Here is a 17,161-nt window from a genome sequence, read left to right on the forward strand (position 1 = left end):
TGTACTTCCCAATGCCAGTTCAGCAGTGACACAGTGTTCCTGCTTAGCTTCAATTATTCTGGTCAAAAACTCTCATTCGTAATTAAAATTCTACTACTGCTCAGATAAGTACTGCTAGTTTGGTAAACAGATTTAGCCTCCCTACAATTGTGTCATTACTGAATGCCCGCAGGTAAATTATTATTTGTTTACTTTTATCCTGCCTTTATTATTTTTATAAATAACCTAAGGCACAAACATACCTAATATTCTTTCCTCCTCATTTGCCCACAACAACAATCTTGTGAGGTGGATTGGGCTAAGAGAGAGTGACGGATGCAAACTCAGCCAGACTGCTTCTTTATGCCTAAAGAGGAACTAGAACTCACCCTCTCTTGGTGACTGGACCCAAATCCCCCAGCTGGCATCACACTTAAAGCAGGACTAGAACTCACCGTCTCCTGGTTGCCGGCTCAAAGTCACCCAGCTGGCTTTCATGCCTAAGGAGACTAGAACTCCCAGTCTCCTGATTTCTAGCCTGATGCTTTAACCATTAAAGCAATAATTACTGTTAATGAACTCCCTTATGTTATTTTATAGTTTTTTCATATTGAAATACAAGAATATATCGGCAATCAGCTCTCTTTCCTTTTTATAATAAACATATATACCATGTGTGCATAATTCCAATAAAGATTAAAAAAAAAAGATGGATCAGGCTGAGTTTCTGATCAACCCAAAGATGGGATACCCAACCCAGCTGCTGAACCTAAAGGTAACAGCTTGGCAATCCACCTTTTGCAACTGGCAGCTCTGCCTGGAGAATGCCCATAATGTGCTCTCAAAATTCAAATGTGCCCACTTTTTTTAAAAAAAAATGTTGATTGTTCCTGTAACCTACTCTTCAGACTGAAGTTCGTTCTTTCCTATGGGGTTAAGCAACACCTGGAGCTTATTACAAAGGCTTAGGTCACATCCAGAATGTCATGTGTTGGTCATTAAACCGGGTTTTACTCATTTCCCTATTCCACCTCTACACCATAGCACATATGACTCTCTTGAGGACTAGTCCCTTGTATATGCCAGCAGCATTTGAAGCAGCTTATGAAGAATGGGCAAATTAGAAGGAAATTAGGCCCACGCCATGCACAGATATAAATCTCTGTTTATAAGAACTTTGTTCCCTCTAAGGTTTTTTTTTAAGCGCAAGTTATTTGCATACATGTCAGATACAAAGACAGTTCATCCTTTTGACCAGTTAAAAAAAAAGTCACATGGTCCTGTTTTGTAAGGTCCTAAATAAGAGCTCAAAAAAGCAGAGGAATCAAAATGTCGAAACGCTGCAGACGTGGGGCTTGCACATCCCTCGCACGGCTCCGCAAACGTGGCAAGTCTCTGAGGGTCCATTGGGGGGGGGGGGTGCTACAGTTTGTTGTTCCGATGGTAGGCCGGGACATGGGCGGAAGCGTAGGTCGGCTGGCTGTGCCACGTCGACACCGGGTACAGCCTGTGGCGTAGTGCGCTGTCATAGGACGTGGGGTAGTGGATGAGGCTGGTGCCCAGAGGCTGGCCCAGATCCGACGCTTGGACGGACGCAGTTAATAGTGGGGTTGGGAAGGCAGGGATAATAAACGGGTTGATGGAGAGAGACTGGATCAGCGACGGGGCCTGTTCCTTGAGGTGTTCTCCTGGGCTGTTGCTAAAGTTAACGGGCAACCTCAGCATGGTGCCCTTGTACATGTCCTGGATCTGAGGCATGTGAGCTACTGGGAACCCAGACGCTGCCACCGTTGCCTTAGGCTTTGCTATCCCTGGCTGCCCGCTGGGGGATGTTCCCCGATCCAGGCCACTGTTTGGATCCACCTCCTTGACGAAGGGAGACACGGCCTTCAGCTTTTTGCCATGCAGAAAATAGTCCTCCTCTGAGGCTCTTTTCTTCTGTACGGTGATGCTCGCCTGGCCTGGAGACACGGACAGCCCTCCGTTCTTGGAGACCTGTGGACTGACCTTTGCCAGGTTGACCACAGGTGGCGCCCAAGAGGCTTTGACCGCTTGAAATGGGGGAGAGCCAGCCTTGCTGCTGAGGCTACTTGCCTGGAAGGCAGAAGAGTGCTGATGGTCCCCTTTCCACGGTTGACTGGACTTCCTGCGGAGATCTTCAGGCTGGTCTTCCAAGCTCTCCTGCTTGTTCTGAAACCCAGGTGCAACCAGGGCCTCTTTTCCGGGCTTAGAATAGGTTGGAGAAGTCACAGGGAGATCCTTCAAGCTGGGATAATATTCCACCGGTCCTCGAAGGCCGCCGACAGGTTTCAAGATGGTGCTGCTGGAGGTGTGGAAATAGCCATGAAAGGCAGGTGGCCCAGTAGACAGGTGAGCTCCAGAGCTTTCCTCCTCTGCATTCAAGGAGCCTCCTCCCTCCTTGAACCCTGGAGGAGCCTTCATCAAACCTTTATTGGCTTTTCCAACCTGGGCAGGACCCGGAGGGCTGCTGGAGCCGTTCGCCTCTGCTCCTGTCTTTGGGACCTCTTTCTGGGGACGACCAACCTCAGAGTCCAAGCCTGACATTTCCCGGATCCTGATCTTCTTGTATTCAGGACAGTGGCTAAGATGTTTCTTCTCGTGAGCATACAAACATTCGTCCTGGCTCACCTGGGCCAGCAGCTTCTTCTTCGCCAAGGGAGACATGATGCCATTGTTCCCCTTGAAGTAGAAGCTGGAGAAGAGACGGGTGTAGGCTTCAGAGCAACCGTGGGATCGACAGTTCCCAAGGCAGCTGCCGGTGGGCTGAGTCTCGGCTATCTCTCGGCTGTTTGGAAGGGAGAGGCGCCCCTCGGTTTGCTCCTGGGACTGATTCGGCTCAGTACCGTTGGGAGGTTTGGGAACCAAAGCAACATCCGGCCTCACTTTCTCCGGCAAACTCTGCAATTAAAGGAGAATTATTTAATTGACAAAGGGAGATAAGATAAAGAGTCCAGAAGGTCCTTCTACACAACTGCAAAATGCAAATAAGCGAAAGTCTTCCATCGCTCGAGGTTCAGCTGAGGTATAAACAGGGTTCTGTCTTACCTCCTCTTTCAAGACAGAACTGTTAGTTCTTAGTAACAACAACGCAACATATTTTTTTCACTCCTGCAGAATTTGTTGGCCTTTTTTTAAATAAGGGAAAGTGGTATTGTTGTTTTAAAATGTTTGCAGACCATAGGGTAAGTGTAGGAGATGACCAGACTGAGACCAAGGGAAGGGTCAAGCATGTCATCAGTTTGGAATCCCTTGGTGGCCAAAAGAGATATAAGTCCAGCCCCCCTCCAAGTCCATTGACTCTTACCTACTATCAATTTGCTTTGACTGTTAGTAGTTCAGTTTCATGTAGTAAGCTAGCATGGATTGAATTTGTACTCATTTAGACAACCTTGGTTCCTAATTTCTTGCACATGTGATTAGCCTTTGACTGACCTTGCCTGGATTTGGAATAGAACCTGGGATGGCTCTAGTTAGTAGTTAGATGGAACACCACCAGAAGATCTCCATAGTTTGGCTAGACAGGGATATTTTTTTTTAAAGCAGAAGGTGGCAAGGATTTCGATTCTGCTACAAGGAAATTATGTGGTTGAGACTCTGAAGTAGCAGGAGATGAACTCAACTTGAAGAAGACTTTCCTCCTTATGCCTATCAAGAGACTGGATGCCCCCCATTTTAAGGGAAGCCCTGCCAAAACCTCAGCAGAAGACGGCAACCTTGCCAATCAGCAGTTTGCCCTTGAATCGAAAGAGCCCCATTGTGAGAAGGGCTGCCCACATCTGCCCTTAAGTAACCTTTATGCTGATTTAGAACACTTCTGGGAGGATCCAGCTAGGGGATCCTCTGGCTCTTTTTCACTTGAGAGTTGTCTTTAATTACAGAGTTCATTGGCTGTCAAGCACCAGACCTGGCAAATTTTTTTTTTAGAAGATTAATTGCAAGGATTCCTAAGAGAGAAGCCAACAGGCTGTCGTGTTTTATTTCGTTTACCTTTTTAAATTCTTTTGATTAGTATTATATTGTGCAAGCCATTGAGAGTCCATGGAAGTAACAAATGTATGTTGTGAATAATTATAATTAGGATTATGATTAGATGTCTAGGGAAGGAAAGGGAACATCAGCACCAAGAATCACCCCAGAGGGCAGCTAGTCCCAAGAAATATTCAAATCCAAGGTCTGTTTTGGGATGGCAAACCATAAACCAGGTTTTCTCAAATGGATACTTTCCCGACACATTGGGCCTCCAGCCGGAGGTAAACCCAGCACAGCTTGGAGAGCTCCAGGTTGGGGGAAATCAGTCCACGAAAGAGAAAAAATCCTATTTTTCTTGCACAAATCTCAAATCCTCCCTACAGCTGGGTCAACAGACTCTGCAAAAAATATGTACTGGTAGTCCTCGACTTACAGCAGTTCATTTAGTGACCATTCAAAATTATAACGGCATTGAAAAAAGTGACTTATGACCATTTTTCACGCAACTATTGCAGCAATGCCCCTGGTCACGTGATCAAAATTCGTCCGCCTGGCAACTGACTCGTATCTATGACGGTTGCAGCGTCCCTGGGGGTCACGTGATCCCCTTTTGCGACCTCCTCGCAAGCAACATCAAAAGGGAAGCCAAATTCACTTAACAACCGTGTTACTTAACAATAATAATAATAATAATAAAGTTGGAAGGGACCTTGGAGGTCATCTAGTCCAACCCCCTGCTCAGGCAGGAAAGCCTATATCATTTCAGACAAATGGCTGTCCAGTCTCTTCTTAAAAACTTTCAGTGTTGGAGCATTCACGGCTTCTGGAGGCAAGTCGTTCCACTGGTTAATTGTTCTAACTGTCAGGAAGTTTCTCCTTAGTTCCAGGTTGCTTCTCTCCTTGGTTAGTTTCCATCCGTTGCTTCTTGTCCTGCCTTCAGGCGCTTTGGAGAATAGCTTGACCCCTTCTTAAAATTAGAGGGAAGTCAAGAATAGCTTGACTTCCCTCTAACTTAATAACAATGATTCATTCAACAACTGTGACAAGAAGGGTTATAAAATGGGGCAAAATTCACTTAACACCAAAAAGTCTGGGTCTCAATTGTGGTCCTAAGTCGAGGACTACCCGTTCCAACTTTCCAGTTTCCACAAGCTTGTGGTGAAGACGAGGTAAAGAAGGACTCGGAGGCTTGAGAGGAAAGATGGCGTCAATGCAATCCAAGCCCAGTTTTCCACCTGTGACACATACGGAGAAAAGGCAGGACTTTGACAGCATGGCTTTGACACCATCTTGACTTCTTTGACCTCCTTTGAGAATCCCCACATAAACACAGAAGCAGGGGAATGGGGAAAAATGGGAGGTGAGAAACAGGGCTAATATTAGACCCATTCATTGAGGAAGGATTGATGGGTGGCTGAGTCAGCTGGGCCACAAAAAGGATAAAAGACAGTGAATTCCCTGGCCCTTGTTGGACATTCTTGCCCAGAATGCCCTGCCAAGAGGTCCCATCATCCACCACCAGGGACTTAGTGAATGGAAGGGGTTAAACATCTAGAAGAATGGCATCCATCTTGTGCCTTTGAGTTCAGTCCTACTTAGTGAAAATGAAATAAATAAGTAATAACCTCTTGTTTTGCCTTTTAAGGTGACCAGAAAATATTCTCTAAAAGTCCAACATTTTGCTCCCATCCATGCAGCAAAAGCAAAAGCCTCATTTTATTTCTTTTTACTGTATTACAGACTATTTTAATTTTTGGAAATAAAAATAAAACAGAAAAAAAATTGTGTGGGAGCTTCTATTTTTATGGAGTAAAGCTGGAGGTTGCATCACAGCAGCACCCACTGGATCAAGGGTAGGCAACCTTGGTTCTTTTATGACTCGTGGACTTCAACTCCCAGAATTCCTGAGCCAGCATAGAGTTGAAGTCTACGAGTCATAAAAGAGCCAAGGTTGCCCACCACTAATGTCAAAAAATTCAAGATGGTGGCCTCCAGCTTGCGACAGAAAACCCAGTTCCCCTATCACTTATTGCATTATATACAACAGAAGTCATTGGGAATACAGTGGTATTTATACAAAATTGACTGAAGATTCCTATAATAGTTAGATGAATTAAACTTTAGAGAGAAAAAAGTTTCAGTATGAACTATAAATTTTGCACCACTTTGTTAAATGTGGCATTAATAAACCACCACAAAATGCTTCAAACTATGTATTCTATAATAGTTTTTGTCTTAAGCGTCATATTAAAGTTTCCACTTAATTATTACTAATTGTATTAAAAAAACAATTCACTTAACCTTCTCTGATGCGAATTTATAACCATCACTGGAGTCCACTGAGATGGGCCAAAAAAGTCAAGATAGTGGCCACCACCATGCAATAGAAACTTTAACCTTTTTTAATGTGCACATAAACAGTCAAGGTTTCTACCACACCATGGTGACCACCATCTCGACTGTTTTGACATGCTCCTGGTTGTCTGCCTCCGGATAACATATACATTGTACGGGTTGCCCAGCCTGCATTGTTCAGCGTGCAAGAAAGCAACATTTGAGGGGGGGGAGGAAAGTGGTCTCCTTACTGGATCTCTCATCTTCTCTTTCTTCGTTCTCTTCTTCTCCACCATGTGATCCCCCTTCGGCTCCTTGGAGATCTTGTACTGTTTTCGAGGCTTGACTGGGGGCAGCGGCTTGTCATCCTCCCCTTTCAGGTGTCGGACGTATGGCAGGACCAGCCTGCAAAGCAGATGTTGGGGAAGGAGAAATTATGGCCATGCTCCAGATGTGTTCAAGCAACAGGAGGCCCAGAATACATAATAAAGCCTTTTTTTCCCCCGTCCCCTTAAAAGATCACACCAATAGGATTTTATGAAGACCTTGCTGGTTGTGGAAAGGATGGAGATCTCATTCTTTCCTCAACTGGCCAACCCTTAGACACTAAGACCAGAATCTGGAATGGTCAGTGTGAATGGCCTTGGGGGACAAAAGGAAGAGACATAGACAAGAAGAGAGAGAAGGGGGAGCTGAGTGTGCAGAAGGAATCGGGATGTGGCAAACATCTCAGAAAGGGATACTCCCTAGTTACTTGGATGTAAAGGTGGGGGGAAAAAGATGTATACTTTCAGAGTTGCCAGATTTTGTTAATGTAACCTGACAATAAAGTTACAGCTAATACCACTGCGTGCGCTTCCTCTTGTAAGAAAAGGGGATGGATGTGAGCAATACCTCTCGTAATGTCGCCGGGTGCAAGTGGCAGCGCTGGTACTTCCTGGGCTGCCTCCCAACATGTCGTAAACATTTTTCCAAAGACGTCGTCCGGTGACCTGAAATAAAGGTGAAATAAAGTCCTTCTCAGTTCTTTTTTCGCTTACTAGTCTGGTCTGCTCTCCTGGGATTTTTATTTTCGGGGAAACACGGTAATTGTTCTCACTGTCAGGAAATTTCTCCTTATTTCTAAGATGGATCTGTCCTTCATAAATTTTCATCCGTTGCTTCTTGTCCTACATTCATGTGCTTTGGAGACCCTACTCCCCTCTGTGGAAGCCCCTCAAATATTGGGAGACTGCTATCACGTCACCCTTGGTCTTCTTCAATAGGCTAGCCCAGCGCTCTTCAAACTTGGCCCTTTTATGATTTGTGGACTTCAATTCCCAGAATTCCTCAGCCAGGCATGTGAATTCTGGGAGTTGAAGTCCACAAGTCATAAAAGGGCCAAGTTTGAAGACCCCTGGGCTAGACATACCCAGTTCCTGTAACCGTTCATCATTGTAACTTCCAGATCCCTTATCGTCTTTGTTGCTCTTCTCTGCACACTTTCCAGCGCCTCAATTTTTGCTCTTCTTTTGTAATAGTTTACTTTACAACCCTGTTTTTTGTGGTCTTTAAGATTTAAACCTAAGATTTAACCATGTTGTGAGGGTATTTCCAGATCAACTAAGGTCGGTGAACTGAAATAGCAGTTGATGCCTAATCCGGGTCCTAAGTCCCTTTTCTGGGGTCTTTTGTAACTTTGAACAGTCAGTAAAGCAAGCAGTCATAAGTCGAGGACTTAAAAGAATCATGTCCTGCTTTGCCAAGAAATCTTCAAGACATTTCACCCCTACTTTTCCAAGCAGTGAATTTGATTTTCTCTTACCAGTTCGTAGGCTCCAAGTTTTTCCACAGCTTTGTAGATTTTAAACAGATTAACTATTAAAAAGAAAAGAGAGAGAAAGAGAGATCAGATAGCCAAAAATCAGAGAGGTAAGAGATAATGTATGGCTTGAGCTAAAACTTTTCATTTCTGAACTGCCTGGAGTGGTATAAAAATCAGGCTGTCCTGAAAGCCCAGAATTGAGAACTGGGTACTGATGCAGCCCCACGTTTTGAAAATCGGCATTGCTTCTACAGTATTTATGACAACTGATTAGCTAGGCTTCAGATAGGGGTGTTGACGGGGAATCCAAAAGATGATGACAGACAGACAAATCTTATAGCTCTGCACTGTATCCTCACATATTTAGAAAGTGTTTCTTTTGATCTCTTTCATATTGTGAACACCATGCTTAAACAGGAGAGGAGAGGAGAAGAGAGAGAGGAGGGGAGGGGAGGGGAAGGGAAGGGAAAGGAGAGAGGAGAGGGGCGATGAGAGAGGCAAGGCAAGGCAAGGCAAGGCAAGGCAAGGCAAGGCAAGGCAAGGCAAAGGAAAGGAAAGGAAAGGAAAGGAAAGGAAAGGAAAGGAAAGGAAAGGAAAGGAAAGGAAAGGAAAGGAAAGGAAAGGAAAGGAAAGGAAAGGAAAGGAAAGGAAAGGAAAGGAAAGGGAAGGAAAGGAAAGGAAAGGAAAGAAGGAAAGGAAAGGAAAGGAAAGGAAAGGAAAGGAAAGGAAAGGAAAGGAAAGGAAAGGAAAGGAAAGGAAAGGAAAGGAAAGGAAAGGAAAGGAAAGGAAAGGAAAGGAAAGGAAAGGAATCAGAATTTAAGATGTTTAAACAACCGTCTAGTTGTTTGGTTGGTAAATAAATAGGCAGGCATCTTTTCTATCTCCTACAGCAAACTAGCTTTGCATCTACCCTCACGAAACAGGGGAGACAAATCTTGTGAATGTATAAATCCAGGGAAGTGGTGTGCTGTTTTCCTAGCAGAGCTTGGGCATTTAGACAGGTGTCTGCCTAGCTTTCAAAAGGGGAAGAACAATGGCTGATTTCTGAAGGACTGAATATGATCAGATCATTGAAAATGGGGCAATTTAACAGGAGGAAGGCTTCCTATGAGCCAAGAATTCCAGCAATAGGTGTCCTTAATAATTAGTTTTCACCTCCAGACCCATAAATTACACAGAGGGGCTGTACTCCCATGACACACTAACCTATATTGAATAGGGTTGACAACTTAAGGATCATGTATTTTGGGAAGCCAGATATGTCTTAGTATATGTGTGTGTGAGTGTATAGTATCTGTGTGTGAGGAGTGTATGTATACACACACACATACATACGCTTAGTATATATGCATATATAAATACTTAGTATATATGGCATAGGGTCTCCTGCTCAAGCTACAGGTTGGATTAGAAGACCTCCAAGGTCCCTTCCAATTCTATTTTTCTATGTCGTATGTTCTAGGATGCTGTGCACCTGAAGAAAGTCTCAAGAACCATGTGGTTTACAAGCTTTGCAAACACAACCAAGCTTTGTTAACCTAGCCTTGGAATAAGAACTGTTGTGCAAAGGTAGCCACAGACACCTTGAGTTTGTGTGATATAACAGGTTGCCTGAGGAAAGGACAAGGTACACAAGAAACGTGAATGCACATGGATGCACATGCACGCGCACACACATACACACTTTTGGAAAAGGCAGCCAAGAACATACTTTGCTTGAAGCCAAGATGAGGCACCCTCTCAATTGGCGTATGACGCTCTTTCATGAACTTGTAGAGGTTGACCAGAAACGTCTGTTCCTCTTCCTTCTCACTGCTCAACATCTCCTCATCTCCAGAATCCTCTTCAGGAAGTTTCTGCTCAGCTTCAGAGGTGGCATCCTGCTTGACAGTTAGAGATACCTGAGCGAGGAAGGGCAATCAGTCAGAGACAATTGTTTACCAACCACCGGAGAGAAGACAAGAAGGGACAGTGAGAAACTGAGGAAGCTCAACAGCATCTCGTCTCCCCCTGTCACCAGGTTCTGCCCACAACACAATGGATGGAGCCTCCAGAAAGATTCATCAACATCAAGATTCGCCTTCCCCAAAGAACCGCTACTTATTTTCTCACAGTACTGCTTAAAGCAATCCCAGACTGCAGAACTGGGAAAGACCATTTGCCTTCCTAACGTGATAGAAGACTTTCTCAACTTAATTCCCTCTAGATCAGAGTATTATGGAAATGGGGGTTGAATATATCTGCAGGGCACCAGCTGGAAAAGATGGTGGATTTTAGGAAATTGCACCTCAAATGTGTCCCAACGATAGGACAGTAAGAATCTCAGATGCTGCGATAGCCAATGGCGTACGCCAGGGGTCTTCAAACTTGGCCCTTTTATGACTTGTGGACTTCAACTTCCAGAATTCCTCAGCCAGGCACGCGTGCCTGGCTGAGGAATTCTGGGAGTTGAAGTCCACAAGTCATAAAAGGGCCAGGTTTGAAGACCCCTGGTGTACACGGTCAAAGCTGACACCAGCCAGAGCGTAGAAACTCAAAAAAATAGAGCAATATCGAAAGATGTGGAGAGACCTGGCCCATAGAGTTGGATACAACTGAGTGGATATCATCGTCATCATCACCACCACCACAGAAGAAGAGACTATTTATAGTTCAGGGTTCAACTCTAAGGTCCCTGTGCACACTGAGCTTGGCTATTTACTAGCAGATGTTTCATTACCCAACTCGGTAACATCATCAGTGCATGGCTAAGATATTACTAATTTAAGGTAATAAAACATCTGCAAGAAAACAATAAAGCTCAGAGAGTACCAAGGACTCCACAGTGCAATATTTCTAGAGTCTCAGTGACTTTAAGCATGCCAGCTGGGAATTCTGGGAGTTGCAGTCCACACATCTTAAAAGTTGCTGGGGCTGGGAAATATTGAGTTAACCCAGGGGTCTTCAAACTTGGCCCTTTTATGACTTGTGGATTTCAACTCCCAGAATTCACATGCCTGGCTGAGGAATTCTGGGAGTTGAAGTCCACAAGTCATAAAAGGGCCACGTTTGAAGACCCCTGTGCTAAACTAAGAAATTGTCTCCTTCTGTGTTGTCCGGCCTATCCAACCAAAGCAGAAAGGGTCAACCGTCTTCAGATCCCATTGCTATTGGATTGTCACCTGATGGCCCTTGCTGGCTGAGGAATTATGGGAGTTGAAGTCCACAAGTCATTAAAGGGCCAAGTTTGAAGACCCCCTGGGTTAATGGAACTCATTTTAAGGCTGTTCCATTCTTTTAGACCCCAGAAAGCAGAGTTACGAGCACTGTAAATATTTTAACTACAGATTCTCAGGATGCTAGTTTCATTCTGTTTAAGTTCCTCATATCATTTAAAAATGAGAAATCGTTATTATATTCAAGTTCCTATATGACTAGCAATCATCAGCAAGTAATCAGCAAGGTATAAAATATAAGTGAAAGTGAAAAAATTGCAGTATTATCTAGTCAATAAGCATTCTATCCTTGTTTAAAAAATCACCTGTGATATGTTAAAACTAATACATTAAGAGACACTTAAGTTTCAAATGTCGTACAAGCCCATAGGGAGGATTATGGTCCAAAAATTGTTTCCATGCAAATTAAATTCTATGCCAGATTTATTTTTCAAATATGAAGTTATTTTAGATCTCATGGCATACTCCCATAATTTCATTTGCCATTTCTCTACTGAAGGTATACTTATACTTTCCAATGGAAAGCACAGAGTATCCTACCAACTGTTAGCATACATTAAGCTACACTTTGTAGAAATATAATGTTTAGAAATATTTAATAGAAAGGTGGCAGGATGGAAAAGTAATTATACAGCATTTTTCAAAATTATTGGGCTTCACCACATTGCCATCAGGGGAAGAAGGATGAGCTAAGCTAATAATTACATTTCCGAAAGGTTTTAGAAAATGAATTATCAATTTAGCAGTCAGTACTGGAGTTATATACTGTGACATTTATTTATTTATTTATTTTAATTCCATTTATATCCCGCCCTTCTCCGAAGACTCAGGGCGGCTTACAAGCTTAGCAGTAGCCTTCATTCTATGTATATGCCTGCTTGTTAGGGTTTTCACACACACCCCAAGCGGCATTATTACAAAGTCAGCTTAATTGCTCCCAACAATCTGGGTCCTCATTTTACCTACCTCGGAAGGATGGAAGGCTGAGTCAACCTTGAGCCTGGTGGGATGCGAACCATTGTCTAAGCGTGATAGTCATGTAAATCTAATTATTTTCCTTTGCTTGAAATACCTGTGGTTGCCTGTCAGTTGTTCTGTATAAACCCAATATCTAATTATTCACACAATCTTTAACTCGCTTCATTTGCAAATCATATTTCACCAGCAAATGAAATATAAATAACGCTAAGTAACCACCCTGAGGTTTATATAATACAGAGGGTCCTAGATATTCGGCCACAATTGAGCCCAACATTTCTGTTGCTAAGGGAGACAGTTGTTAAGTGAATTCTGTCCCATTTTACAATCTTTCTTGCCACAGCCGCTAAATGGATCATTGCAGCTGTTAAATGAGTAACATGGCTGTTAAGTGACTCAGGCTTCCCCATTGACTTTGTTTGTCAGAAGGTCACAAAAATGTGATCACATGACCCCGGGACACGACAACCATCATAGGTATGAGCCCGTTGCCAGGCGTCCACATTTTGACCATGTGACCCTGGGGATGCAGCAACGGTCGTTAGTGTGAAAAACTGTCATAAGTCACTTCTTTCAGTGCCACTGTAACTTTGAGCAGTCACTAAACAAATGGTTCTAAGTCAAGGACTATCTGCCATGTCTACAAATTCAATCAAATCTCCAGGTATTCCACCTTCTTTTTGCAATCCCTTTAGAATAATACTGCTTTTTTAAAGATACTGAAACCAGTCAGGAGGTTTTGATTATTCCGAAGGGGGAATTGCAAAAGATTTCATATTTTTCTCATTTGCAATTAAAACATGCAGCTTGGATGATTCATCATTTTTCCACTGACCAAATTCCTTTACACTTTCATCTTTGTGAAAACTAATATTAATAGTGAAGCAACGGTAAAACCAGAATGTCATCCTTGTGACCCAAGAGAACTGGAGACCTTCAGTGGACAGGCACACTCGAGTTCCCAAGCCTTGATGAAACGTGAATCTTGGGGAATGAAAGTGAGATTGGACTATGGAGAAACAGAAATTCCAGGTTCATAGCTGAATAATATTTCAATCAGGGCCAATGAAATGAAGTACAAAACAGTGGGTAGGAATGAACAACTTTTGATGAACTGTGTTTAAAAAAATTGTTCTGGCAGAAGGATTACGGGAAGTCAAGTCAAGATGCAAAGTAGGGTCAACTAAGGTTTCAGCTGTATGACAGGGCTCAAAGCAGCTTTTTTTTTTCCTATTTCCCATTTAAAACTTGAGGGAAACCATATCACAGTTTTTTGGCTGGGACTGAGGGGGGCAGGAATCAGCTTGGAGAAAAGAGTCTCTGAGAAGAGGAGCAGAAATCTGCTTTGTACCAAGTTTAAGACTGGGAACCAGCAACCTGCCAGGCAACATATTTTGTAAAATGTAAGCTTTTGTTGTTGTTAGTTGTGAAGTCGTGTCCTATCCATCACAACCCCATGGACCACGTTCCTCCAGGCCTTCCTGTCCTCTACCATCTTCTGGAGTCCATTTAAGCTCACGCCTCCTGCTTCAGTGACTCCATCCAGCCACCTCATTCTCTGTCGTCCCCTTCTTCTCTTGCCCTCAATCTTTCCCAGCATTAAGCTCTTCTCCAGTGAGTCCTTCCTTCTCATTAGGTGGCCAAAGTATTTGAGTTTCAACTTCAGGATCTGGCCTTCTAAAGAGCAGTCAGGGTGGATCTCCTCTAGGACTGACCGGTTTGATCGCCTTGCAGTCCAGGGGACTCGCAGGAGTCTTCTCCAGCACCAGAGTTCAAAGGCCTCCATTCTTTGGCGCTCTGCCTTTCTTATGGTCCAACTTTCACTGCCATACATTGCAACTGGGAAGAAATGTAAACTACATTTCAATAAAACACTGGCTTTCCATTAAGAAGGACTGACATTGTAGAACACAGTCCAATCCCTGCTCAAGGCAGGAGATCTTGTACCATTTTAGACCAATGCTTGTCTAGTCCCTTCTTTCTATTGTTTGTAGCAACGCAGCGAGGTGTTCTGGGCTTCAGAGCCTTCCTCAATCACCAAGGATATAGGATGCTCTGAGGACAAATCCTACTGACAAGTTGATTTAGCATTTCAGAATTTTCTAGCCCAAAAAACCAAGAGAGGCCGATGAGTGAAGTTGGGACCGACTTCATGCAAAGCAGATGCTCTGTCACTCAGCTAGGGCTCTGCCCCCATAGCCGTACTCCAAGCCTGATCCAACGCCAAAAATCATTTTATAACCCAAACAGCTTCAAAGGGCTGGTTTGTAATCCAGCTCCTTTCTTCTTTTTATATTGGCTTCTTCCGAGACTCAAATCATTTGCTCTAGTGGAAACAGAAAACAGATGGGACCCTGTTTTGCTTTGGAACAGCTGCAAAAGCCAGAGCTCCAGAATTCATGACCTCCAACCCCAGCGTCAATTAGCGGGATCCAGGAACAACGAGGCGCACTGTTCCCAGGAGAGAAAAGCAAGGGTTATAACAGAAGTTGAGCGAAGTCCACAAGCCATGTTCTTTTTCTTCGGCTTCACATAGATCAGCGTGACTGTATCTCCTCGGGAAGAGCAGAAGCCCTGTGTGCTTTGGTTTAGCTTGCTGGAAAGACGCAGCCATTCTTGGTAGATTAACAACTGAGATGACTTGAAGCCAACGAGCTGTTCCTTGGCTGAAGCATTTGCTTTCACATTACTTGTTACAACTTCTGAACAGCCTCCACCCATTTGGGCTTTAGACCGTGACCATTTTTGACGCATCCATCCTCAACCTGCTATTTAAAGGCTGGAGCAACCATCTGAACTTAATGTACTCCTGTCCTAGTATGTTCTGAGAAGCCAGCCAACTGTAAATTGCTCAACAAACCAGGATGCAGAGGACACAGCCGTTGAAAATAGCAACAGCAATCGCACTTAGACATATACCGCTTCGTAGCGCTTTACAGCCCTCTCTAAGCAGTTTTCAGATTCAGCTTGTTGCCCCCAACGGTCTGGGTCCTTATTTTACCCACTTCAGAAGGGATGGCTCAACCTTAAGCCGGTCAGGATCGAACTCCTGGCAGTGGGCAGAGTTAGCTTGCAATACTGCAGCCTAACCACTGCACCCCCAGGGCCCCCAGGACCTTAGACATCACCTACTCCAACCTCCTACCCAGTGCAGGAATCCCCTTCCTCAGAAACAATTTAACGCAATCTGACAGCCACTTGGCAGTGCTCCAGCACGTGTCTAACCAGCGCAGAAATGTGTGCATCCCATTTGGCTGGGGGTAGCATTTTGAAGTCCACGCTTCAGTAATGAGCTGGACTAAGGGCCATTTTTTAATGGGAGAGGGATTCAGAAGTTCAGCCAGGGCGTCCATAGGGAGGGGACCGAAAAAAATCAAAGAGGGAAGGCACTTTAATTGGACATCCCCCAACTGCATTCTTGACCTCTGCTACCTACCCTCAATGACTTGAAATTTCTGCAAGCTTTCTAAGACCTTCGGTTTGTTCCTAGAGTATCCATGGGTCCACACACACATGCACACACACAGAGACAGACAAACACACCCATAAACTGCTGGGCAATGTCAGCCTCAGCTACGTTGTGCAGATTCGGTTGGTTACAACCAAAGTATTTTCCAAACAGGGAAAACATGATTTCTCCAAAGCCCTCCACTCCATTAAAATTTAGCAGCAATACAGCAACACGTATCATCAAAACACAGGCAAGTCCTCAACTTACAGCCACAAGTGAGCCCAAAATTTCCATTGCTAAGCAAGACAGTCGTTAAGTGTGTTTGGCCCCATTTTACAACCTTGCTTGCCACTGCCGTCGTTAAATTGGAAACACGGTTGTTAAGTGAATCTGGCTTTCCCACTGACTTTGCTTGTCAGAAGGTTGCCAAAGAGGATCACGTGTCCCGGGGACACTGCAACCGTCATAAATACGAGCCAGTTGCCAAGCATCTGAATTTTGATCAGGTGACAATGGTTGTAAGTGTGGAAAATGGTCATAAGTCCATTTTTTCCCCACTGCCGCTGTAACTTTGAATGGTCACTAAATGAACTGTTGTAAGTTGAGGACTACCTGCATGGAGCGTTCAACCCCCCTTTAAAGAAAATTATCAAAGCGCGTGGTTCCTCTTCAGCTCTGATTTTGGGATTGTGGGATGGCAGCTTCGTGGCTGCCAATACCGGGAGGAGAAAGAGGGCCATTTTCTCAGGCCAAGCTGGGTGCCCCTTCCTCAGTGCAAGGACGTGTCCTGAATCAGTCCATTTCTCCTCCTCTGTGCCCCCCCCACAGCACAGCTGTCCCCCCCCCCCAAAGAGCCGTTTTGTGGTGGGAGGCAACTGAAGAGCTCCAAAGCTTAACCAGCTCGTCCGCTGTAAGCACAGAGTGTTTTCTGCTTACAGCCGGGGCAGGCAGCCGTCCAACTTGGTCAGAGTGCTGAGATGTGTGAGAACACAAGAGGCTGTTTCCAGGAAAACAACAGCGACACCAATTCTCGCTCTCACACGCCCTCCCTCGCTCCCTTGGCTAAAAATGCTTTGCATTTGTTTGTTCTAAATTTTCCAGGAGTTAGAAAACTTGCTGCTATTTTGGGGCAAGGGGGGGGGGAGGAGGAGGAGGGAAGGCAGCTGCTTCGTTCTCACCGGTTCTGCTTCGCTCTCTTCTTTTCGCCATTCACAAGAGGATTATTTTAGCTGCAAGGCTATTTATGGGACTGGTTCTCTTTTTAAAGGCAGTCTCCTCTGAAGCAGGGAAATCAAAATAACACTTTCAAGGACCGATTTTTTCCTCTCCATGAGATGAGCCTGTGGCTCGCCCAGATTCCGCACAACGGAGTCGGTCCATAGCCTTGGTGGAGCAGTGGGCTGATGCCTC

At 44.4% G+C, this 17,161-nt stretch overlaps 1 protein-coding gene across 4 annotated transcripts in view; it reads right to left on the reverse strand.

Annotated features, from left to right (window-relative positions):
• Window positions 1–567: 567 nt before the first annotated feature.
• LOC308671381 (AT-rich interactive domain-containing protein 5A-like) overlaps window positions 568–17,161 on the reverse strand; it is a 38,557-nt gene continuing 21,963 nt past the window's right edge. For all 4 annotated transcript variants that reach the window (XM_081333521.1, XM_081333522.1, XM_081333523.1 and 1 more), the window contains 5 exons: window positions 9,819–10,008; window positions 8,108–8,160; window positions 7,198–7,295; window positions 6,555–6,708; window positions 568–2,898 (listed from right to left, as the gene is read on the reverse strand). In XM_081333521.1, the coding sequence (XP_081189647.1) occupies window positions 1,402–2,898; window positions 6,555–6,708; window positions 7,198–7,295; window positions 8,108–8,160; window positions 9,819–10,008 (1,992 nt within the window). In that variant the 3' untranslated portion in view covers window positions 568–1,401. The remainder of the gene's footprint in view (window positions 2,899–6,554; window positions 6,709–7,197; window positions 7,296–8,107; window positions 8,161–9,818; window positions 10,009–17,161) is intronic.

The sequence above is a fragment of the Vipera berus genome, assembly GCF_964194415.1.
Source record: "Vipera berus genome assembly, chromosome: 8".
Classification (NCBI taxonomy): Eukaryota; Metazoa; Chordata; class Lepidosauria; order Squamata; family Viperidae; genus Vipera; species Vipera berus.